The sequence below is a fragment of the Fukomys damarensis genome, unplaced genomic scaffold (assembly GCF_012274545.1).
Source record: "Fukomys damarensis isolate Sample0158 unplaced genomic scaffold, DMR_v1.0_HiC HiC_scaffold_9, whole genome shotgun sequence".
NCBI lineage: Eukaryota > Metazoa > Chordata > Mammalia > Rodentia > Bathyergidae > Fukomys > Fukomys damarensis.
Genome location: NW_022900921.1, coordinates 2,120,729 through 2,145,292, shown reverse-complemented (window position 1 = coordinate 2,145,292; position 24,564 = coordinate 2,120,729). Strand labels below are relative to the sequence as shown.

Sequence of the window (24,564 nt, the reverse complement as noted above, 5' to 3'; positions counted from 1 at the left end):
TAACAGAAATAAAGTGCACAGTAAATGCAACATGCTTGAATCATCCGAAAGCCATCATTCCGCCTCCATCTGTGGAAAAATTGTCTTCCATGAAAACTGGCTCCTGGCGCCAAAAAGGTTGGGACTGCTGATTTAAAGATTACTCATGAAGTGCCAGGTAATGAGAAGAATGTGAGTTCTGAGCTCATGTCTGGGACAGGAACTGGTCCAGGTGAGAACAAGAACCAGGGGTGCTGAGTAGGATACCTTCAGGGAGAAAGGGTTTCTGAGTTAACGTCATGGTCATTAAGCATGAGGGACAATGAAATAGATACTGTATTATTATTATTATGGGATGTGGACCATAAAGACTGCCCAGGAAGTTTTGGACGGGAATAAGGACACTGTTAGGAATTGGAGTAGAGGCCATGCCTGTTACAGGCTGGCAATAAAGTCTACATTTTTTCCACGCCCTGAGACTGTGGGTGAAACTGAATTAGAAGATTGGATTGGTTCATCTGGAAGAGATTTCAAGTCAACACAGCTTTCAGGCAGTGTCATGAGTTTCATTGGCTACTTTGATCTAGATTTACAGTGAGTATTGTGCACAAAAGCCCAGCAGAAAAATGTGAGAAACTTGCAGTTTGGCCAGAAAAGCCATGGCTGCAGTTGCTGAAGATAAAAATGAAGCCAATTTCGCAGGGGGACAATCAGGAAAATGCCTTCAGAGGTCTCAGGAACTGGCCAGACCCCACCTGCCACAGCTTCAAGGGTATACAAATATGGACTCATTTGAAAGACTGCTTTCAGAAGAGAACACCAGACATGCTGCTTGAACATGGCCACCTAGACACTTGTTTCCTAAGGTTTGTTTCACAGTGCTCAGCAGTCTAGGCAGCCATGCATGGTCCAAGCGGACACGGCCACTGCTCCAGCTGGTGGAAGATCTTGGCATCATCCACATGGTGCTGGTTTTTCAAGTAGGCAGAGTGCACGAGCTGTAGGCTTCCACCCAGATTTCAAAGGATGGTAGGGAGGCCGGGTAATGCAGGGCACCATCACAGCCCGCCGGCCTAGCTGCGAAAGCAATGTGTGAAGTGTGAGAGTGAAACTGAAGCTGCAATGCTTCGGGAGTGGGGAAGGCCTGCTGAGGAGAGGCACAGGCAGTGAGCACAGCCAGTCCACACCGCCACGGGAGCTGCGGCCAACAAAGATCTAGAGGGGGGCTGTCCACGCCCTGAGGAGCTCCTGTCATGCACCAGCTGCCCTGGGTGCCAGAGACACGGAGCTGCAGGATTGTGTTTGTTCTGACGGGCTTCTGGTCTGGCTTTGCTATCCTCCTCATCTTCCTGTTCATGTCTGCCTTGTGCCTGCCCCACCACTGTACGTTGGAAATGTGTGACCCTTTTTATTTTTACTGGGTCTCACAGCTAAGTTTGCCTTGAGTCTTGGAAAGGACTCTGGACCTGGGCTTTTGGGCAATGCTGTAACTCCTAAAACTTTGGAGCCTCTTGGAGATGGATTGAATGCCGTTTGTATTATGAGACGGAGGTGAGCCTCTGGGGGTCAGGGGGAGAGTATTACAGCTTGGGCCTTAAATGTCCTCTGGAAGCTCACAGATTGCAAGCTTGGTGTCAAGCTGATGGAGCTGCTGGGAGTGATGGAAGAACCAGGAGGTGGTGCCTGTTGGTGGGAAGTCACGGGATGTGATTTCTAAGGGTATATTTTTGAGCGCTGGGGCTAAGTCACCCCAGGCTGAAGCCTTTATGCGTCAAAAGAAATTTCTTCTCCTTCAAGCTGATTTTTTTTTCAGATATTTTGCCACGGTAATGGAAAAACGACCAAGACAAAGACCAAAGAATATTCTATTAGATATTACTTTTTTTGTCCATCAGTTGTAGGTTTCCAGGTTTTGGTTATGGGGACTACTCTTATCTCTCCACATTTAGCGGGGGACAAGGGAGAAGAGGGAATCTCCCGAGGCCCCTTTTCAATTCACTGACACAGCTGGGTTAAGGATTCAGCCTTCCTGTCGCCCAGCCCTGTAATGCTGCTTTCCTGTCACTTCGGTCGGACCTCTGCAGTCCACTGGTGGGTCTGCAGGAATGGCGGTTCTGATGTTCTTCTCAGGTGGTAGAACAGTGGCTCCCAAAAGATGGCTGCACTTCAATTCCAGGGACCTGTGAGTACATCATGCTGCACGGCAAGGGAAAGTTAAGCTTTCAGATTGAATTAAGGCTGCCACAGCTTCCTAGGGTTTGTCTCACAGGGTTTGATTATCTGAGGCAAACAAGGGTCCTTAAAATTGGAAGAGGGACTCAGAAGAGGAGACCAGAAGGATGACAGCACTAGAAAGACTTGGCCTGATGTTGCTGGCTTTGAAGATGGTAGGGGCCACGGGCAAGGCCTGCAGAGGCGGGAACAGGCAAGAGAGCAGGTTCTCCCCTGCAGCCACCAGCTGACACCTTGACTTTAGCACAGCGAGAACTCCAGAACTGTTAACTTGTGTTGCTGTAAGCTACTAATTTGCGACTACAGTCATACCTTGGTTCATGAATGCTTCTGTTTGTGAACAATTTGATTCATGAACAGAAGCGTTCAGCAAAGATTTGCTTCATTCTTAAATGGGTGACGAGAATGATCATGGCCTCTTTCCCGCATGAACACAAATGTGGCCACCTTTCCTGCTGGGACACGTGGTCAGATTCCTCTAGTTGAGACTGCAGTCACAGACAGACCTGCGCACACTTGCTCTGTAGCTTTTTCGGTGCTTCTTAGCACATACAGTACAGTATTATTCAATCCAGCATGGCTCCAAAGAAAGCGCAGAGCAAACATGGTGGTTAAAAAAAAAAAAAGTGCAGAATGGTAATGAAGGTGACAAGAAAGTGCAGAGCCAGAATGGTAAGAAGATGGTTTTGAAGAAAACAGTCACTGAAGTGAAGAAGCAAATTGTAGAAAAGTGTGTGTGTGGTATTTGTATGCCTGATCTGGCCTCAGAGTATAACATGGCAAAGTTGACAATCTCAACTATTTTGAAGAATAAAGATGCCATAGAGCTGATGTGACAAAAGGAGTGGTGATGTTAGCCAAGCAGAGGACACAGTGCTTGGAGATGTGGAAAAGCGTTTGTTAGTATGGCTGAATGAGAAACAGCTGGCAGACAATAGTGCTAGTGAAGCTATGATCTATGAAAAAGCCAGGAACTTTCATGGTGATTTACTGAAAGAAAACCCTCTACAAGAGCAACAAGTGATGAATTTAAAGCCAGTAGAAGGTGGTTTGATGAATTCCACAAGAGAAGTGGCCTCCACATTGTAATAAGGAAGGGTGAGGCTTCTGGTTCTGACAGGGCCATTGCAGAAGTTGGTAAGAAAGAATTTGCAGAATTCATGAAGGCAGGATACGTCACTTAAGAAGTGCTCACTGTGATAAAACAGGGCTCTTGTGGAAGAAGACACTGAACACAACCTGTGTCACACAGGAGGAAAGGGCACTGATGCGGTACAAGCTCTTCAAGGACAGACTGACCCTTCTGCTGTGTGCTAATGCAGGCACCCATCTGAAGATTAAGCCGTTACGGGTGTCCCATTCCCAGACCTCTTGTACACTGAGGGGCCAGAATGTGAATAAGGCCAGGCTGCCTGCCACGTGGAGGCCAGTGTGAAAGCTTGGGTCACAAGGCAGTTGTTCGCGGAATGGCTGCACGAGGTGTTCACAGCCACCATCAAGAAACGTCTGTCTGGCAATCGCCCGCAAGGTGCCTTCTCCCGATGCACAGTGCCACGCCACACCTCCAGCCTTGGCGGATGATACGGACACCGAGCGCAGCTTCATGAAGGTCAAATTCCTCCCCACAACAAGACTCCTCTTCTGCAGCCCAAGGACCAGCAAGTGACCTGCAACTTCAGGAAGCTGCACACAGAGGCGCTCTTTGCCAGGTGTCACGGAAGAGATGGGCTAGCAGTGATAGATGAAACCACTAGGGGAACGGAATGAGCGCCAGGACTGCTTAGAGAAGCACCTCCCACACAACTGTAACAGACGGAGCGTGACTCTGACGAACAACAACATGGTCTCTCATTTCCAGAGGGGCACGCAGTGCAGGAAAACACAAGAGACGTCAGGCAGCGTTTTCATCAAAACTGACCCTGCAGCCAAGAGACAAAGAGAGGAAACCCCTGACAGAGATCTCTCCAACGCCTTATGTAGAGGCCTCTCCTTCCAAACGATGACCTCCTGCCCACCCATCTTCCTGTCCTCCATGCCAGAAGTTACCTCAAGCAAGGTTAGTATTTGTGACCAAGGTACCACTGTATCAGTTACAGTGGCAACAAGAAACTCATACAACTGTAAAAACTTTCAGGTCCAAAGAAATGAAACTATAAAGGTAGAATTTCAGGACAGTGATGATAGGAGAGCATGGGCACGGGAGGCAAACTAACTAGAATTGGTAGAAGGATCACTTTCTGTTTATCAAGTCCTTTGTCTGTAAACTGGGGATAAAGATAGTACTCTCCACACAGGATCAGTGTGAAGATCCATTAAGATAAAACTGTAAAGTACTCAGCAGCAAGTAGATTAAATTCTTTTATCATCTATGTATTCCTTGTCCAACTGTTACTGTTACAGTTTTGGGTGGTTATTTAATCAGTGTTAATCTCTCCACGTAAATGCAACATGTGACAGTGGGCACTTTATCTGTTTTCACTTGCTACTGAGTTTCCAGTCCTTTGCACAACAACCAGATTATAGAAGGTACTCAGAAACTATGAGTTGTTCAGTGACTGTCGTCCAATACGACAGTGAGGAGGAGGAGGGGGAAAGCTGAAAATCGCCTTTGATAGCCCATGGGACAGAAATATTCTTAGATCTCACCTTGGCAGGGACCACTCAGAACAGGGCGCCACCTTCCTCCTCCTTTCCTGCCCATCACAAACACAAGACCCCCATGTATCTCAGAGGCCCTGGCTCTGACTCCCTTCTTCCCATGGTTTCAGACACAGACCTGGTTGATACATTCAAAGATCAGCGCCATACTCCCAGGGTGGCGATGTTGGCCAGGGTTGAGAAGATAGACAGCAACTTGAGGTTCTGGGTAAATGCCAGCGTGATCAGGAAGGGCAGGACTGTCGGCATATAGAAGCGAATGTCCAGGATAGGGGTCAGCACCAGGATCTTCCTGGGCTGGCAGGTGCCGGAGATGACGTGGGCCTCTTCTACTATCTGAGAGAGCGCGACGAAAGGCAGAGTAGTTGATGATCAGCAGAGGATGCCTACTGCAATCTGAATTTCAGATGATCAGCAGGCAACTTTTTAGTACACACGTTCCAAATCTTGCATACTTAAAATAAAAGCAATAATACTATTTATCTGAAATTCCATTTTAATTGGGTGCCATGCGTTTTTATTTTCCAAATCTGGCCACCATAACTGTGGTGCCCATGAGTGTGATAACCAGAAATGCTTAGGATCATAAAATCTCAAGGCTCAAAGGCCCTTTTGTCATCTAGCCCCATCTCCTTTTCCCCACCAAGTGGTTGTTTTCTTTCATACAACTAGAGACAGGGAGCACATCACATACACATATCCTCTTCAACCTTAACTCTACAACTTGGAAATCTGTTTGAATTGTGCCTCTATAGGGCTGGTCAGAGACCTCTGGCTGTGTACATGAGCAAAAACGAGTATGCTCCTCTACTCCACAAAGCTGCGAAGGGATGCTAGGACCAATCTGCAGTGATCAGGGGTGCAATAAGGCAAAGATGCAGCTAGTTTGCCTTACATTTAGTTATTCAGCATCTTTTACTATCTCATGATAGTCAAAGTTCCTTTCAGGCTGAAAATTAAGCTAATTTAGCCTCTGTCTCTTCCCTTTAGAATGTGATTCTCAGCACTTAACAGAATTCCTAACTGTGGTCTAATCAGGGAGCAGAAGTGAAGCTGTCAGCTCTTACAAACATATATGCTATATATTTGCTAATGTAACCCTAGCAGTGGGAAGTCTGCTTTTCTCCTACTCTGAGAAGAGGTCTCTTTACCTGTTGTAAATTGTCTGATATAAACAAAATAAACACTGCAGAAGCCCAGCTGGGTAATGATTAATAAGAAGCTGATAGGCCGGCGATTTGGCTCCACGGTTCGGTGGCCTGCCTTGCAAGCACAAGGACCCGAGTTCAATCCCCGGTACCGAAAAAAAAAGCAGCTGACAGTGTACCTGAAAAAAGAGGCACAGAGAGAAACAAACATTAAAATTACCTTTAATAACTTTAGTTATTAAAGTGCTTTTTTTTTTTAACAATTACTATATGTTTGTTTTGGGATGAAACCCCAGTGCCTGTCACACACTAAGCAAGTGCTCCACTATTGAGGAATGTCCTCAGTTTTATACATAGCTTTGTATTAAAACCCTTAAAAATTTCAATTGCTATATTTCCTTGCTCTGTTTCTTTTTCTTACAGCTTTTTATTTTTTTGTTGTTGCTAAAGACCTCGCATATCTGTCCTGTAGTATATCTTGTTTCCTGCATGTGGTTGACGACTTCCTTACACTATCATGTGTCTTGTTCCTCCATCCCATGACCTTAATGAGAAGTGGCCCACAGGAGCTGCGAGAAGGAAGGGCCAGGCATGGCGGGGGCACCTGCGATCTCAGCACTTGGGAAGGTGAGGCAGGAGAGCAAGTTTGAGGCTAGTTTAGGCAATGTGGCATGATCTTGTCTCAAAATAAAAAAAAATTTTTAGGGCCGGGGATTTAGCTCAGCGGTTCAGTGGCCTGCTTCGCAAGCGCAAGGACCCGAGTTTGATCCCCGGTATCAAAAAAATAAATAAATAAAGTAAAATAAAAATTTTAAAAGAACTGGGGATGTGGCTCAGCAGTACAGCACTGGCCTCACAGGACAATCACCAAGAGGGTGGGGGCAGCGGAGTAAAGAGAAAAGGGTAAAAAGAATAGGCTGTCACGGAGACAATGGCAAACCAGGGAGCACATGTCCAGTTCTGAAAGGGTCTCAGCTCTGGGAGAACAAGGAACAAGGAAGCCCCAGATGTGCTGGAGTAGCTACTGGGTAAGGACAAGGCAGAAAAAAACTTTGTAAAAAACTGTAATCCAGCGCAGACGACGTATCTAAAAGTGCACCCTGATTTAATATAATTGTCTTATGTTTTACATATTTTTTGCATCTTAGCTTGGTTGTTCATGTGTATGTACAATTAACTTTAGAGGGACTTAAAATAAATAAATGAATCTGATGCTGGCAAAAGCGGGGAGGGGAAGGGAGAAAAAGAACTGAGACGTGTTATGTAAGCGTACTGATTCCCCACAAAGTGCTAATAGAAATAATTTAAAAAGCAGTTCACATTAGAAATGCTTTTTTAATCTTTAATTTTTATTAGCATGTTTGCAGTATCCGGTCATCAGGTGTAAAGTGCCAGCACGGAAGCCATCATAGTTAAAGGTTAAGCTCACCCTCCTGAGAGAACAAGAAAGGTCCAAGGTCACTAAAAAGGCAGCATTTACTCAGGAAAATGGTCAGGAACAAACACCAAATGTGAACATTCCAGGTAAAAGAGATAGATGATTCCCCTAAAGATTAACCATAGCCCTACACTTTGTCATGAAAATGGCGTTCCTATAAAGATTAACCGCAACTTTGTGCTTTGTCACAGCCTCGTCCTGTGCAAATTGTACGCTCTGTTCCTTTCTTCTAACCGTCGCATTTCACTTCTGTAATTTTGCTTGCTTCCACCCCATCTAGAAACTTATAAAACCCTCTTGTACTCTGGGCTCGGGGCGCTCCCCAAGTCGTTGCTTGGAAGGGCCATCTTCTTGGGTGTGGCTCGCTGGGTTCCTCTGGGGTGTGGTCTCCCTGCTGCGGACCAGAAGTTCTTCCAAACATTCGTTAAGGTCACTGGTGGTCTTACACAGTGACTGCATTCACTCACTCACTTTCAGATACATTGTCCACTGTTTTGGAAGCCAAGCCCAAATCCTTGGAAGTCCTCAGAAATCTACCTGAAGCACAGAGAGAGGCTGCCACGAATGCCCAGGTGTTGGAGGAACACTGGGCTTGGCCAATACTCCAGGTGTGCCTGTCTAGGCTATGAGGATCAGGCTTTATGAGGAGTTTAATTTCATATTTCCTCTTGCGGTAGACTTTTTTCCCGTAGGAGGACCTATTTGGTTTCTTAAGCCCATGGATCTCATTAGCATTATTTGTTTTCACTACAACGGTCTTTCATTTTCTTTTAATAAATCATTATAGCATCAGCACATGCTAATCATACAGATCAGTGGGATTCACTGCATTCATGGATCATACCCTTCAGCACACTGCTACTTTTGGTTCCTCTTTCCCTGCTTTCCTCCTCCTCCCTCCAGCACTGGTCCAGGCCCTAGGAGTCCTTCTTAATCTTTTCTGTTCCTCCTTCCTCTATCTGTTCCCAGCCACCGTTCCATTCTGTATTTCTACATGGTCGACTTACTAGTTTCCATAAGTGTGAGGACGTTTGGTGTTTGTCTTCCTGGGTATGGCTTGCTTCATTCACCATACTGATGTCCAGCTCTATCCACCAGCAGCAAATGACAGAACTGCGTTCTTTTTTGTGACTGAGTAGTATTCCATCAAGTCTTTTCTTTCTGAGATTGTTTTTGCATTACAGTCGGGAGAAATGGAGAAAGCTTGAGTGTTATGTGTACTTTTAATGACTGATGTCATTGTAAACAATTCATTTCATTGTTAAATATGTTGGTCACTTTTACTAACTTGTCCTAAAAGGGGTTTTCCTGGAACCAGTTATCCTGGCAAGGGATCAGGAGATTATAAGGAAAAGCAGATGGCTAAGCATTGTGCATGTACCCAGAAGTTCATGGGTGCTTCTGCATCTTCTATTAGGTTCGAGCTTCCTGGCTCCGGGGGTGCAGGACCCTGGTGAACCCTTCCAGCTCACTCGGTTTGCACCAAAAATGTCTACTTGGGATTCCCACCCCCCCACATCTTTAGGATGCACTGCAGTTGGGGCAGGGGCTGAAGAGGGGCCCTGGTCATTGGGCTAGCAGTCAAGGGGAGCTCGAAATCCCCAGTGTAAGGTAAGTGCCTTGAAATGGCTGCCGCCATCGTGATAAATAACTTTCTTCTTCACCTTAAAGTTTCCATTCCCCACCTCATGCGTCATGGGTCATAATAAAGCCCAAGGGTGGCCGAGTGGCTGCCTGTGCAGCTGACATAATCCCCAACCCACCTACACCAGTCACCCAAGCCCCTTTCCAGGGTGCTCTCTCTCTCCTTTGTTCCCTTTCCACCGAGAGGCCACCGTGCTGCCCGGGCTCTTTAACAAAATCTCGCATATGAGCTCTGTCGGTGCACAAAGTGATCTTTGGCAGGTGCCAGTTCCTTTCACCCAGGGTGAGAGAGAAGTGGGCTCTAACCTGTGCTTGCGATGTTGCACAGTTCAGCAGGATGACCGTGCAGTGCACTGCGGGGATCCCAATGGCCAGCAGGCTGAGGGGCCTGATCTGCAGAGGAGGTGGCCATGAGCTGCCAGCCCACCGTGCCCCTCTCTGGCCCTCTCCCTATTGAATAAAGCTGCCTCTAGGACAAGAGACCTGCTGAATGTCTGGGTGGCCCTGCAGGTCTGCAGGGCCATCCCAGGACCACTGCAAAGTGGCTGCTTAACCTCTGCTAGGATTCCTCCAGTGGCGGAGAGCTCCCCACCTCCCCACATGGCTATGTCTTTTCTCATCTGCCTCCAGTTGTAGCCTACTGGTGTCTTTCAGGGCAATTTTAATTCCTTTATACACCCTAGTAGTAGAAACAGCTAAGTTAGACAGAAATTAATATGCAGTGAGACAGGCATTGGGCCCTGGATGTCAGCACAAAAAAAATTACAGACATCAGAATTGTGGCATGAAGTAAGTAAATTGAAAAAAAGCCAGGCCCCAGGATGGAAGCAATATCAGGCCTGCAGTCTCCCTAGAGATGAACGGCAATTAGGGTTATACTATGATTAACCCGTGGGCCTAGACAGGCACCAGACACATACGTGGGGACCAAAACACCTGGGCCCACACTCCTCTCCCTTTCAGAGATTTCCTTGTTTTTTTTCCGTGTACTATATGACTCATTTCCTTATTGGATCAATATTACCTAAGTGGCTATATACTTGTAATCCTGCAGGGTGACTGTAGCCTGACCCAGGCTGTACCTATGTTGTCCTCTGCTGTATAAATGACCCCTGACGAAAGGCCTTGGTGGCCCCCTCTCAGGACCTCTCCTGTCTGCGGAGCTTTCTGTTAACAACCTTTACTACTCTTAATCTCCTGTCCCTTGGAATTCATTCTTCCACATTTGGAGAACGAGGACTCAAGATGCCTGACATCCAGTAAGTGGGGAATTATGTTTTTCCTCTAACACTAGTTCTCACCTTCTCTCAGATAGTTGAAGACCAAGGTTCCTTGTAGGACTGAGTTTCCTTCCTTTACTGGACGCACAGCATGGGGGCTCTGCTGACTGCAGCAGCTCAGCTTTAGCTGTAAGGAGCAGTGCCGTGGGATGTGGGATGGTCAGCAGCACCTCCACCCGCTGGCTGTCAGTGACCTCCCCAAGGCCATGACAGTCATGGACATCTCTAGTCTACAGCAGGGTGGGGGGTGCACAAAATCAGTTTAGTTGAGGATCACTGCTCCTAACGTTTATCAACATTCCTTTAAAAAGGTGTAGCCAGTTATGAATAATAATCTCCAAGATGAGATCAGAAAGACAAAAAGGACGCTCCCACTGGCTGTGTTTTGGACACTCATGCCCCGAGACAACATTACCTGTCATAAAGAAACAAGTGAAGGATCAACAGCACCACTAGACTTCACTCGCGTGGAGCCTCCATGGGCTGAGTCTTTCTTGTCTTGTTGATTTGTATATTCCCAGGGCCTAAGGATGTACACAGTAGACGCACAGTAAATCTCTCTCAACTGGATCAGGGTTGAGGGTTCTGGGGGGACCATTCAACAACTCATAGGAGGAAAAATCTGAAGCCTAAAAAAGTCATCTTAAGATGCTCATGCCACCTGGGTGAGGATGGTCTGGCTGGACACCAGGTTCTTATACTCTTCTGCACGCTGTTTGGAACCCAGAAGACTCCAAGAGGTAAGTCCCACCATTAGGATGGAACCACTGCAGAAGTTATGGCAAGGAAGCAATGGCTTGGATGTGCCTTCCTTAGACGCAGGAGCCACTTACAGGCCTGGGGAGAAGGAAAGCTTGGTGCGGCTGTGTGGAAATATGTATTGGTATCATTTCAACACAACTACATTAACAGGGGCTTCCTGTGTGCCAGGCCCAGAGCATCTCCTATAGGGAGATGTGAAGGGAAATCAGACAATTCCTGCGCCCATGGCCTTCAATTAAGTTAGGAAGACAGGTCTATTTAAAAAATAAGCATGTCTCACTTGGGTGAAGTGCTTTAAGAATTTTGGGTGAGAGTCCGGTGTGGTGGTGCACACCTGTAATCCCAGCACGTGGGAGGCTGAGGCAGGAGGATCCCTGTGAGTTCGAGACCAGCCTGGGCTACATAGTGAGTTCCAGGTCAGTCTCAACTACACAGTGTCTCCCACGGGTGAGACAAATATAAGTGGCAGAGAAATACAAGGTGAGGGCAACATTCATATTCGTAAGAAACAGTACAGTCAAGAGACAGATTTCAAAAGGCAAGGATCAGGCAAGGAACAGCCAGCAGGTGCAGGGGAAGGGGAGTCCTGGGTGTCCCCCTAAACTCACGGCCAAGCCTTTGTCATCGAATCAGAGTCACACCCAGTCTCCACAGCACCGGCTCCGGTGTGCGTGACTGAGTGGAGGCCGCGCTGTGTTGCTGTGGTGGGGCTGTGACCCCTCAGGGACACCGAGTCGGACTCCGGGGCACCGGTAAGCACGCTTCCCAGCGCAGCAGGCGCCCCCAAACTGGCCCCTGAGGACAGTGCAAAGGCCCTGGAGACCCGTCCATCCCCCACAGTGGGGGGAAGCTGGTTCCCGCCCACGGAAGCCTCTTACCAACAGGCCCGGCGTTTTTTTACAGCTAGGGGGAGCCCCAGGAGCCGGGTGCCAATGCTGCACTTCAGCAGGTGGATCAGAGTCTGCGCTGGGCTGTGGAGGGAAGAGGAGAGAAAGCACCTGCTGGGGCAACGCGACGGCGACCGGCCAGCTGTGCGCGTGCGCAGTGCCTGCCCCGAGCAGGCTGAGACCCGGATCAGGCCTGGTGCGCATGCGTATGGCTCAGTCCCCGTTGAACACGCCCCAGAGAGAAACTGCTACAATCCTAGAGAATGCCGTAGTACCAATTGGTTCATTAATTGATCTAATTTTGTTTTTTTCTGGCTCCAGGGATGGAACTCAGGACCTTGCGCTTGCCAGGCAAGTGTGATGTCACTGAGCTAAATCCCCGGCTCCATCTAATCATTTCTTTCATGATTTATTCACTTGCATATTATTTATTGAGTCTTACCACATGTCCAGTATCCAAATAGACAATGAAAAGATTAGTAAGAAGGGCTGTAATTTACAGAATATTTATTGGCACTAGGTCAGTTTTAACTCACATTCAGTGCATAGCACGGACACATGGGTTATTTAATGTGACCTTCACAGCGGTGCTGATGTGGGTTGCGGAGGGGGCGAGAGCAGGATCATGAGAATGGATTCAGGACCGGAAGTGAACGGAAAAATAAGTGCAAAAACACTGAATTCCGAGGCAGCAGCCCAGCTCACAGTTCTGGCTCTGCCACTAACCTGCCACATTTAGTTACTGATTGGGGAACCCATCGGCTGCCTACCCCTCATGCTCATCACCTGGGGAAGTGAGGGGACCTCGAGACGCCCTAGAGATCTACTCTTCTTTCGGGCTGAACCACTAAGACCTTAGAAAAATTCCTACAAATGGTATAATTGATAAAAAATATTTTTATTTAATTTTGCTTAACAAAACTAGGGAGTAACAGTAAGAAATTAAAAGCTAAAACCAAACAAAGCACAGTAAAAACCTTGTGTAACGAATAGAAATCCCTCTCTTTTCTCTGTCTCAGCCTCCCAGTTTCCTTCCCCGCAGGTAGCTACTGCTTTTGGTTACATATGTACATGTATGTGTAATGTGTGTGCACGTTCCAAGGTAGGACAGGCCAAATAACTAGCTGTATGCTTTATACAAATGGCACTGTAGGATTTGACATGAAACATTGTAATTCAGAAAGGTACTAATTCGATTCTTCTGAAAAAGCAGGCATTTCCCAGCGTGCTTTATCAACACTAGGTATTGTCACAGTGTCATCACATCTCATGGTTACTCCCCAATCTCATCACTAGATAACAGTCTTGCTGGTAATGAAGTCCTAGAGAAAATTCCAATCTGGGACAATAAATGTAGGGCCTGGAATTAGAAGGTGATCTTATGTCCTTATGTCTCCTAGAGGAGAGGGAAGGGGGGATAAAATGGAAGAAAGAAAGAAGAGCCTCCAGCCTAAGGTGGGAAATTGCTCCTGGAATCCAGCAGCCCGTGTTGGGGGTGACTGATCTATCTGGGTTCTGGGGGACATGAGGGCAACCTGCAGGGCCACAAAGTCAACCTTCTTGTGTCCTGAAGAGCAGATGGCACTGAAAGAGGATCTACTCATGACAGTGTGCTGGCTTCCCCAGCAAGAGGACAATCGCTCCCCTCTTGGGCCCTGGACCAGCTGTCCAAGTCCAGTGGGCTACTGTGGTCCTGTCCAAGCAGCGACATCTTCGACATGGTGGTAGATGGCAGAAGCTCGAGGCTGTGCTCTATGGCAGCCTGGGACCAGCTGAGGGTGGGTTCTTCTCCAGACTAAACATGGTGCAGACCCGGGATCCTGATGGTGCCTGGCCCCGGCTGAGCCCTGGAGTTTTCCACTTGGGGAAGCAGGGGCAGGAGGTGCTGGTGCCCTGGGGGTGTCTTAGGACAGTCTCTTCTCAGGATGATCTGCAGCCCCCCTCAGGGGCTCAGATCCCATTCAGGACTCCTGGGCTCTCAGCCTATCCCAGTTGAGCCCTGGCTGCTTGGACGGAGAAGGAAGCATTTGCCTGGAGGCACTGATGCTGGGTTGAGGCCCAGGCTCCACGCTGAGCTGGCCCAGGTAAGGAGGAAACCCAAGCAACCTCATAATGGAGGTTGCCTGGCTGACAAGCTGCTCAGAACTCCAGGGGGCTGGGGTGGCCCCAAAGGTGTCCTCCAGCGCCAGCTCCTCTTGTGTGAGGGTGAAGAGTAGCACATGACGTCCAACTCAGATGCCACCTGTGCGGAACATCAGCATAGCGAGGAGTGTGTGGAAGGAAGTGCGAGTCAACGTTTAAAAATAATTTGTTCTGAAAAGATCTACTGAGTGCATCATATATGCTAAGATCTGTTATCTGTGCTGAAAATAGGTTAAGGCAGAAAATCTACAATTTCTTCACATCGAGTTTACAGTTTGGTGGGGTCTAGGGAGGACAGGAAACAAAAAATTTGTCAGGAGTATATTAACCTGGGTCTGAGAAACGTACTTGTAGTCCCAGCTACTTGGGAGGCTGAGACAGGAGGGCCATGTGAGCCCAGAAGTTTGTGACCAACCTGGGCAACATAGGGAGAAACTGAAAGAAAAAAAGAAAGAGGTGACAAAGAGAGTATGTCTGCTGGTAATAAGTACTAGAGAGAAAGGGCGCGTGCTGCTTAGGAGGAGGATTTCAAGTGTAAACTGGGTAGTGTTGAATGAAGTTTGGATCTTACGTTTCCCCCTAAAGCTCATGTTTGGGCTTGGTCTCCAGCTCACGGTGCTACTGGGGGGTGATGGCCCCTAAAGAGCCTGGAGCCTCATGGGAAAAAGTGAGGTCCCTGGAGTGATTGGGGTGAGCCCTCCTCCTTGCTATCTCCTGGTGGCCTGCGTGTGAGCAGTGAGTGGCTGCAGCTTCACTCTACACTGTGCTCTCTGCTTGATGTTTGTCCTCACCACAGGCCAGAGACGGCAGGGCCAACAACCATGGACAGAAACCTCTGAAACCGTGAATCCAAAAGCCTCTCTTCCATTTCAGTTGACCGTCTCTGGTATTTTGTTACAGTGACAGAATGCTGACTAACACAGGCAGTGAGAGGGCCTCCCTGAGAAAGTGGCATCTGGGTAGAGGGTTGAGTAAGGTCAGTGAGCAAGCTCCACATGTGCCTGGGTTAGAAACTTCAAGTAAACAGTAAGTGCCAGGGTCCTGAGGTGCAAGAGGATGTAGGGTATTTCAGGAGCAGTCACCCAAGATGTGGCTTGTTTGGGATGCACAAGAGTAGAGTGAGCATGTATCTGGTTCACCCAGGAAATTCTGGGCGAGTGCCTGTGGCCCTGGTGCCTCCTTTCACCACTGGAAGTCCCCTTGTTCGGATGATAAATGACACGGTCACACCCGAGACACACTTAGACACACAGTGGAAGAGGGAGGTGCGGAGTGGGCAGCGTCTCCTAGGCCGCTGGGGTAAAGCTTTGGTTTTTACTCTCTGGCCATGGGGGAATTTGAGCAGAGAGGGGACTCGTGACCCACAGGGTCAGGGGCTCTCTCTGTCCATTTTACTGGGATCTGATTGAAAGGGGCAAGGGCTAAGGCAAGGTCAATTAGGAGACCACTGCCACAGTCACAGGGGCTCGTGCAGCGCTCTGGGGGACAGACAATGGGATGGCAGTGACAGGTGAGGGGGGATCAAAGTCTGGGCTTTTAAAAGGCGATGTCAAGAGGAAACCGATGGACTGAGGCGCAGTACAGAAGCAGAGGAGTCGGGGCACCCCAATCTCTGGACACCTGTCACCCGAGCGCTGTCTGGAGGCCGCCTTTCTGACGGCGCAGTGGACGTGGACGCAGATTTACCTGGGATCTGCACAGGGTCCTGAGGAGGATTAGAGAGTGTTGTGTTCAGAAAGTAGATTGAGGAATAATTTGCATCCAGGCAAAGAGCAGAGCTCAGTGAGCTCTGAAGATGCACACAGTCTTGTAACTCACACCACCGTCTACAGAATCCTTTTAGGGGGCTCTCTCCATCCTCTGCATCCTCACGGCACCCAGCCCCTGGTACCACCACTGCCTTCCATCCCTACAGCCTGGCCCTGTCCAGACGCTGTATGAATGCACTTGGGCCACACATGAGCTCTCAGTCTGCAGCTTTCACTCAGCACAGCGCAGCTGAGATTCATCCACGCTGTTGAGACCAACAGCGGATTTATCCCTTCTTAGAGCTGAGTAACGTCACATTGTCTGGGGCTGATAGACCCCAAATACCTGTAGGGAGGACGACAGGGAATAAAAGAGAGAGAGAGAGAGAGAGAGAGAGAGAGAGACAGAGATAATATTCAAGTTACAAGGGTGACCGAGAAGCCTATCTCTAGGGGACCTGCTTTTATTATTCAGCAAGAAGAGCAAGGGAGCGGGGAGCCTACTTTTCTAGCAACTGCCCTAAGATTAGGGTAGCAAGACGAGGAAAAAGTTCAGCATTTCAAAGGGAACAAGTTAAGGTCTCTCCCCACACCCGGATGCCTGCCTGCATTTTGTATTACCCTCAGCAGATGTTATCTCTCTCTTGGGTGCACTGTGATTAGGGCCTCCCCACACAGCCAGGAAGTCTGCAGCTTTGCATACTTCTCTGTTTTCCAGGCAAGTCGACAGTGGCCTGGGACTGCAGGGCCTGTAGCCTGGTCCCCACCAATCTATGCATTATCGTGGCTGGGCCCCGATACCCCATAGCTGGGCTGCACCACAGAGTGCTTATTCACTCACTTCGTGCACATCTGGGTCTTCTGTAGTGTTGAGTGCCAGTGCATACACTTGCTATAAACATTCGTGAATGTTTACCTGGCGAAGATTTAGCACTGCTATTGATTGGTTGTATGGTTTCAGGGTAGGGCGGCTTAGTCATACTGTAAGTGTATTTTAAAATTTATATCAAACTGCACAATGTTTCCAGAAGCAGCAGCCCCATCATTTCTGCATTCCCATCGCAATTAGGAGTTAATTTGTTTCTTTGAGCAGTTGTTTTTTGTACCTTATTCGGTTTAATAAAACCCTTCCTCTTGGATGTTGGGACGTTTCGTTCTCGGCGTTTTGTACAGACAGTGCTTCGCCGAGCAGCCTTGCAAATGCGTCTCTGAGCTGATCCTTGCCTTTGGGTGAAGTATTAGGATTGTTAGACCAAATCATCTTACTGTCCACTTCGACCCACATTTCCCTCCAGAAAAGTTACATCCGTTGTGCTCTTACCCCCAAAATGGGGACCGATTTCCCCACACTCTGCCAATGATGATTTTCATTAATCTCTCCAATGTTTAGCCACGTGCTAAGTAAAATCCTTCACTAATTTTGAATTCTTTGGTTACTGCTGAAGGTGAACACCTTACCTGATTTGGGCACTTTTTTCTCTTGTATGCTGCCCATCTGTGTTTTTGCCATTTTTCTGTTTTTTAAGCGTGGTGGCTATTATTCAGGGGTGTGCGTGTGTATTTGCATGAAATTGTTCACCTTTTCCCTGGCTCCACATAGTCCGCAAATATTTATTTCCAGTTGAAAATAATCATTAACTTTTTTCAGCACTTCTTCTTAAAAGTGAAAAACCTTAAATTCAAGGGGTGACGGGAAAGTGTGGAGAATGTTTAAATTTTATTATTTATTTATTTATATGATTTCTTTGGTTTTTTTGAGACAGGGTCTCACTATGTAGTTGAGACTGACCTGGAACTCACTATGTAGCCCAGGCTGGTCTCGAACTCACAGCGGTCCTCCTGCCTCAGCCTCCCGAGGGGCCGGGATTACAGGCGGCGCATTTTAAATATTTACGCGGGAAGAAGAGGGAGGAGGTTGGCTCCTAGGGTGGGGTCGCGGAGGCGGCGCCACTTCCGGGCCTCGCCTGCAGGGGGCGCACGAGGTCCCGCATGGCGCCGGAGGAGGGGGCATCGCCCAGGAGCAGAAGGAAAAGCAGCTGCAGCCACCCAGTGAGCGGCCCAGAGAACGCAGAAGAAGCTAACAGCAAGGTAATCTCACCTGGCACGAAAGCCAGAAGGTTCCGATGTTTTAAGGAAACGAATGCAGAAAGGGCCCAGGCCTTTTGCTTCTGGGCATCACAAGGCGGCTAAGGCAAAGGCGAAGAGCGGGCTGAGGAGCTGCGCTGCACGAACTCCCTCTGCTCCGCCTTCACCTGCCGCTCCCCCGCTCGATCTGCTTTCATGCGCAGCCTGGCAGGTAGCGGCGTGAGCTGCCAGTGTGAGGGCACGGAAGTGTGGGGACCGAGGGGGACGCGTCAGCGGCACGCGCCGTCGGTCACCCGGACACCTGGACACAGCCGTGTGTCCCTGACCCCAGCAAGCAACAAGCCGGCTCTTCGGGTTGCTCTGCTGTCCTTCATCTCACTGATAGGTTTGTGTGTTGTGCCTGTGTAACATGACCTCTGCTGCATAGAGATTTCTCCTGTATTTTCTTTTCGGATTTTGTAAAACAGAAGTTTAACTGCAAGTTAGAAGAAAGCCCGCGTCATCAAACACGGAGAGCCAGGGACTGAAGATTTGCGTGCAGTTGCGTGGCCTTAACCTGTCTCGGCACTAACCGGAGCAGTGTGCCTGGGCGGTTTCCCCTTCTGGGGCACCTTCCGGGACTCGGCGCTCTCCAGCTGCACTGTTCCTGCTCGCTCTGGGGTGCAGGCCGCTCCCCTGAGGACGGGAATGGGGGAGGCAGGTGCATCGACGGGATTCATGTCTGTGCCGTTTTTGTAAATACAATAGTTTCGCCAACCTTTCACAAGTATCGGCGTTATTTTCACCTATGAGAAAGTGCACAATCCCAATCTGAAGCCCAAAAGTTGCTACACAGAACTCTGTCCTTGCAGCTTTTGTGTAGTAAGAGCAGTTCGCAGTCTTGGGCCGCAGAAGGAAGCTTCACTGGCTGCTCACATCCGTGATGTGCGGTGGCCTGTGCAGACACCACATGTGGCCTGGGCATATCTTTGTCCCAGGCAGAACATTTTCCTTCGGACCCTTATGAAAGTTGCAGTTCATGTGATTTATATAAACTTTTAAAATGTAGACACGTTTTACTTCCATACCACCTTTGCAGACGTAGCCTTCCACACTCTGCCTCCGATCCCCGCCCCTCCCCACCCTGGCTTTTTCCTTGTTCCTCTGCTCCTTTGACTCACAGTATTGGGCTGGTCAGTGGATACGAAAACACCAGTGTCTAAGTGCTGTGTTTTGTAACACAGTCATGGTGTTTTCCTTCTAATTTCTCAGTTGCTAATTGATTGCTGAATCCTGTACCGTTACTAATATTTGACAATTGTTTAAATAAAATTTGTTGATAATGAAACAAACAGTTGAGAGAACCGGCCCAGGATGGACTGAAAGCTGTCAGGACGAAGCGAATGCTGGAGATGATCTGAAGGACTTTCGATGAGCTCAGAGGACCATGGGGTTAACTCTTCCTGGGCTGTAAGCAGAAAACTGTGACAATGAGGTTGAGTCTCCTGACAGGCAAAACTGCTCTTAAAGTATTTAGACATTGTTGTCTGCAGATCCCTCTTTTTTGTTGTTTTGTTTTGTCTTTTGAGACACAGTCTCACTATGTAGTTGAGACTGCCCTGGAACTCACTATGTAGCCCAGGCTGGTCTCGAACTCGCAGCGATCCTCCTGCCTCAGCCTCCCGAGTGCTGGGATTAAAGGCGTGAGCCACCAAGCCCGGCTTGCGGATCCCTCTTTAATGAGTACCATTTTGATTTTCTGTTGGTTTATCTCTTTAGTGAGAGCCAGAAGTCATTTCTGAGACTCACTGATAGCTCCTCTTTGTAGCTGCCAGGCTGTGGCACGGCGGGGGTCAAGAGCCAGAGACGGACAGTGCAGTTTTGAGAAACGTTTCTTCTTGACAAATACATGTAGCTAAAGCTACTGCAGTTCCTGGCAAGTGGAATAGGATTGTTCTGATGAATTCGAGGGAGCATATCTGTGATCTATAGTTGTCCAATAATCTCGTGCTGCTGACATAAACAATATGTCCTAACCACTGACCAGGGTAGGCCCGCGAAGGCCTATGCTTGGTATTACATTTACAGCTAGAATTGTTCTGTTTACTCGATATAACAAAAGTTTACCTCTGAATATTTATCTATGCTTCTTACTAAATCATCTGGATGCTTCCTTGATCCAAACAAAGGAGTGTTTCATCCAAGCTGCCATGTAGTTTCTCTCACACTGTGCTAGAAATTGGCGTTTGGTGACAAGGGGCAGTCGTGCATGGGAAGAACATTTCGGGCGGTCACCAAGGCGGTCTCCCTGGTGGCCTTCTGGTGCTCCCCGGCACGCAGACACCTCTGCGCTTGTCACGTCCCCTCTGCTCTGTCCTCTTCTTCGCTCCGCTCCTCTGGAGACTCTGGAAGCCCACTGTCAGCATCTACTAGAGTCACCAGTGCTCCACGCCCTTTCCAATGAGGCACTATTTAGGATGTCATAAGTTCTCTGAAGCATCACCCGCCCTGGGTAACGGCCAACACGAGCCACTGTCCCACCTGTAATTCAGCTCGCACAGCTGGTCTTCCCCGTGTCCCACCTGGGCCGGACTCTGCTGTTTCATCTGCTGGGTGCGTTTCCTGGGTGTAGTAATGGGGTGGGGAAGCAGAGAGCAATCAACACCACAAAGACTGGCGTGGTGTCTTCGGTCACCTGACCCCCGACTCAAGCCAGGGTCAGACATGAGACCAGACGGTGGAATGTCAGGGACAGGATGGCAAGAAGACCTCTTCCCTGGTGGACAGAAGACTCTCTGCTTGTGAGTCTGTTCTCATTCATCCGTGTATCCTCCTTAGCAAAAATCACGTAACCGTAAACTTTTCTGCATACAATATATCTTAAGAATGGAAACCACACTTTTATTCCCCACAATTTAGGCATTTTACCTGCACACCTGTTTTGGCCCTGTGCGTACTGAGCACGTCCTGTACCATTTGGCTTCGCCCCCAGCCCCATTCTGCACAATTCTATGGTTTGGTTCCGCCTGACTGGAGCTGGTGATTGTCCCGGATGGCTTCACTCGGGCATCTGGAAGTCGGCAAGCTGGGTGTTCTGGGCTGCAGGGCACAGGTGGGATGATTAGTCTTGGCTCCACAGTGAGGTGGCCCAGGCCTTTTCACTTGGTGGTCTCAGCTCAGTAAGAGACGCATCTCGGTGAGAGATGCAAATCTCCATGCATAAGCCTTCACCAAACCTTTTCTTCCAAAATTTCCTGTGGTCTCATTTGGCCAAAGCAAGATACAAGGCGAAGATCAGATTTGAGGGACAGAGATGTAGACTTCATCTCGCCTCTTGGTAGAAGGAGCGGTGCGGTCACATTGTGAAGACGAATTTATGGGCAATTTTCCAATCTACTCTAAGGACTTTGTATTATGCTCGGCACACAGTAGGGAGTAATCCAGAATGACTGTTATAAGGACTACAAGACAAAGTCTACTCAGATAATGTCTGTACCTACTGCTTTGCGCCCCAAACACATCTGCTTCTGTAGAATCTTGGAGCTGAGCTACTGCTTTATCCAGTGGTGGGAAACTTCATTGCCCTAAACTTGGACATGGTGGCTCCTTTCTGTCTGAGACTTGCAGCTCACGTGGCTCCTTGTGGCCCCATCCATCTTGATGCTGGAGTTTTGCACACCTTGCTCAATTGTGGGTTAGGTCTTTATATCGGTCAGGAAATGGGGAAGCCCATTGTCTGCAAAGCATGGTCCACCCTCCTCCCTCCCTTCCTTCTGCCAGGTGCTGCCATTTGGATTCCCCTGGTGGCTTCTTCTTGTACAGGCCACCCAAGGTGTGAAACTCTCTTCATCAATAACCAAAGAACAGCTGAGGGGATCCAGAACCTTCCATGGGGGAGTTCTCCATGTAATGGAAAGCGAGAGATGGAAAGAAAAAGGAATAGACAACAACAACAACAAAAATTTGTTTTAAAAAAATCATCATTTAGATCTTCTAGCTGGTGAGTCCTTATTTTACTGTGCCTTAGCCCAGAGAAAGTGCAAAACATCAACATAGAGATAGCATATATAAAAGAGATCCACGCCATTATTCGCCGGGTGTTGGTGGATAAGAAGTGGTCCTGTTCTCACTGGTTAAAGATGGTGGAGTTGGTAGAAGGGAGAGACGCCTCTGACTCAGTCAGCTCACTCAGGGCCTGGTAAGTCCCTGTCACAAAGCCCACGAAGCCCAGGAGGCTGATGAGGGCGTCCTTGGCGATGGTGACCGGGCGCAGGCCCTCGGAGGAGTAGGTGGCGATCTCCAGGAGCGGCGGGATGACGAGGGCCAGGGCGCTGCTGCTCACGGAGCCCACCAGGGAGAGGACCAGGTCCAGGCGGGGCACGAGGATGGCCAGCACGCCTAGGAGATGACAGCGGGGGAGAACCCTGGGCTTAGCCGAGCTTTTGAGTGTGTCCGTAAATCCTCTCCTTAATAAATGAGATGTTTCTTAGGAATTCAGTTACAGAAAGTAGAAGTTAAAAGTCCTCTAATACCCCCACACTCCTAGAGGAGGCACATTAGCATTTTGCCCCGTCTCCTCCCAACCATTCAAATAAATACATGTGTATTGTTGGGAAGCAAAACCTTTCTCTGCCGACTCCTTGCCAGGGGAGGACATTGTCCACAATTGAACTAATGGTAGAAATATTAGCAAGAGAGAAAACAAGTTTATTTACGAGCTCTGGAGTCTTCAGATGACTTGGCTTCCGGATCTGCCAGAGACAGCCATTTGTACAGCTATTCGGCCAAGACAACAGAAGGGAGGGCCTCTCCTGATAGCAGCTGTCCCGGGTGAGGGTCAGCCTCTTACCAGGCTGCCATCCTCCCGGAGTGGGGCACTGACTCCGGAGTTAGATGACTGGGTTCACTTTTTTTTTGGTACAGGGGACCAAACTCCGGTCCTTGCACTTGCAAGGCAGGCCGTGGAACCACTGAGCTAAATCCCTGGCCCACTGCTGACTCTTAACTGGCCAATGACATATCACTCCCTGTCTCAGTTTCCCCTTCTGTGAAGTAGGGTTTAGCACAGTTCTACTTTATGAGGCTTCCTGTGGGGACTGAATAAAATATTACAAAATATAAACTAGGAAGAGTCTAGTACTATGCCTGGTGCAGAGCAAGTACTAGATTATAGTCAATTCTTACATATATTTGATCCACTGGGTCCTGTGACTGGATAGGAGTAAATCTGCCTAGGGTACGTGTAAGAGTAGAGCTGCCCTGGTGAGTTAAAATGTGAACAGTCCTTGAAATACAGTAAGTGCATAATAAATGCTGGCTGCACGACTGCGCCCCACCAACCTGATGGGCGTCAGGAACAGATCAAGAGAGGCCTTGCACTCTGCTTTCTACTCACAGGTCAGGCAGACCATGGCGAGGCGGACGGACAGGTCCACAGGCAGGGCCCAACGCTCCGACACCCGGGACACGGCAAAGGGAACCACGATCTCCGCCGGGACGTAGAACTGCAGGGCGTAGGTGCACAGGATGCCGATGACGTAGAGCAGCTTCACCGACTGGTACAGCCTGCAAGACAAACAGACCCACACTCTCCGAGGCTGCCAGGGACCAGCCTCTGCCCTGGGGACAACCCTCGGGGCTGCGGTGCGGTTCCCCTTCTAGAGTCCGGTGAAGTCACCCAGAGAGTACTGTGAGGACGGAGGGAAGAGGGGGGGACTCAGTGCCAACGGGGGGGGCTCCTCTGGTGGAGCACAGAGAACCCTGGGCACCGCACACACGGCCCCTTCACAGACCACACTTTGTGCGGCGGTCAGAAAGAGAAGCTCAGACACTTTCCCAGGGAGACACAGCTAAAATAACCCCAAACCAGAAGACTCTGGTCCTTTCTTGACCCTGTCAGTCCTTAGAAATTCTCTGGATTCCCCAAAGCTCTTGGCACAAATCCATCTCTCCACAAACACTTCTGCTTAGTTGGAAGAATCCGAGGTCTCGGAAGAAGAGTTACAAATGAGGTTGCAAGGAGGCTGGGGGCCGAGGGAATGAATTAAAGGAAAGAAAAGTTACTTGCAGGCTAAGCCAGAAGCAGAGAAAGAGGGTGTGCAGTTTCAGGAAAACTCTCAGAGTTTTTTATGACCCGAGGAGACACAACTGTTTTCCTTTAGTCCACTAATGTAGTAGAGCCATCTCACCACCTTGGAGAAGTGTGTTTGTATGTGTGTTTGGCCATTCCTTTAAAATAGGTAACTTGCATATTTTTGTGTTTCCTGCTTCCTGGAGCATCCTGTTTGCTCCTTTTCCAACAATCCAAATACCACCAGTACGTTGAAATCCTCTCTTTTGAGCAGGTACCACAGTTCAGACGCTTTTAGACATGGCCCAACATAATCCTCAAGAAAACTCTGCTTTATGGATGAGCAAACTGAGGCTCCAAGAGGTGAAGTAGATGAACCACGAGCATAAGCCAGTGGGCTGGGGCTGGGGCTGGGGCTGGGGCTGAGGACTGAGGACTGAGTCAGATCATTGCACAACCGTTTCCTGCTGTTCTCTTCCTTCTTCCTCTCTCTCTCTCTCTCTCTCTCTCTC

The 24,564-nt window shown here is 48.8% G+C and overlaps 2 protein-coding genes across 2 annotated transcripts in view; both read right to left on the bottom strand.

Annotated features, from left to right (window-relative positions):
• LOC104873263 (proton-coupled amino acid transporter 3) overlaps window positions 1-17,604 on the bottom strand; it is a 30,438-nt gene extending 12,834 nt beyond the window's left edge. Inside the window, 10 exon segments of the mRNA XM_019209855.2 lie at window positions 4,988-5,025; window positions 5,028-5,205; window positions 6,021-6,045; window positions 6,047-6,196; window positions 6,886-6,994; window positions 7,447-7,450; window positions 9,406-9,492; window positions 11,145-11,146; window positions 12,024-12,112; window positions 13,636-17,604. Coding sequence (XP_019065400.1) covers window positions 4,988-5,025; window positions 5,028-5,205; window positions 6,021-6,045; window positions 6,047-6,196; window positions 6,886-6,994; window positions 7,447-7,450; window positions 9,406-9,492; window positions 11,145-11,146; window positions 12,024-12,112; window positions 13,636-13,748 — 795 coding nt within the window. The 5' untranslated portion in view covers window positions 13,749-17,604.
• Window positions 17,605-19,652: 2,048 nt separating this feature from the next.
• The window catches only part of Slc36a2 (solute carrier family 36 member 2), a 28,586-nt gene continuing 23,674 nt past the window's right edge, over window positions 19,653-24,564 (bottom strand). The window contains exons 9-10 of the mRNA XM_033761760.1: window positions 23,378-23,547; window positions 19,653-22,380 (exon numbers count right to left, since the gene is read on the bottom strand). Coding sequence (XP_033617651.1) covers window positions 22,109-22,380; window positions 23,378-23,547 — 442 coding nt within the window. The 3' untranslated portion in view covers window positions 19,653-22,108. The remainder of the gene's footprint in view (window positions 22,381-23,377; window positions 23,548-24,564) is intronic.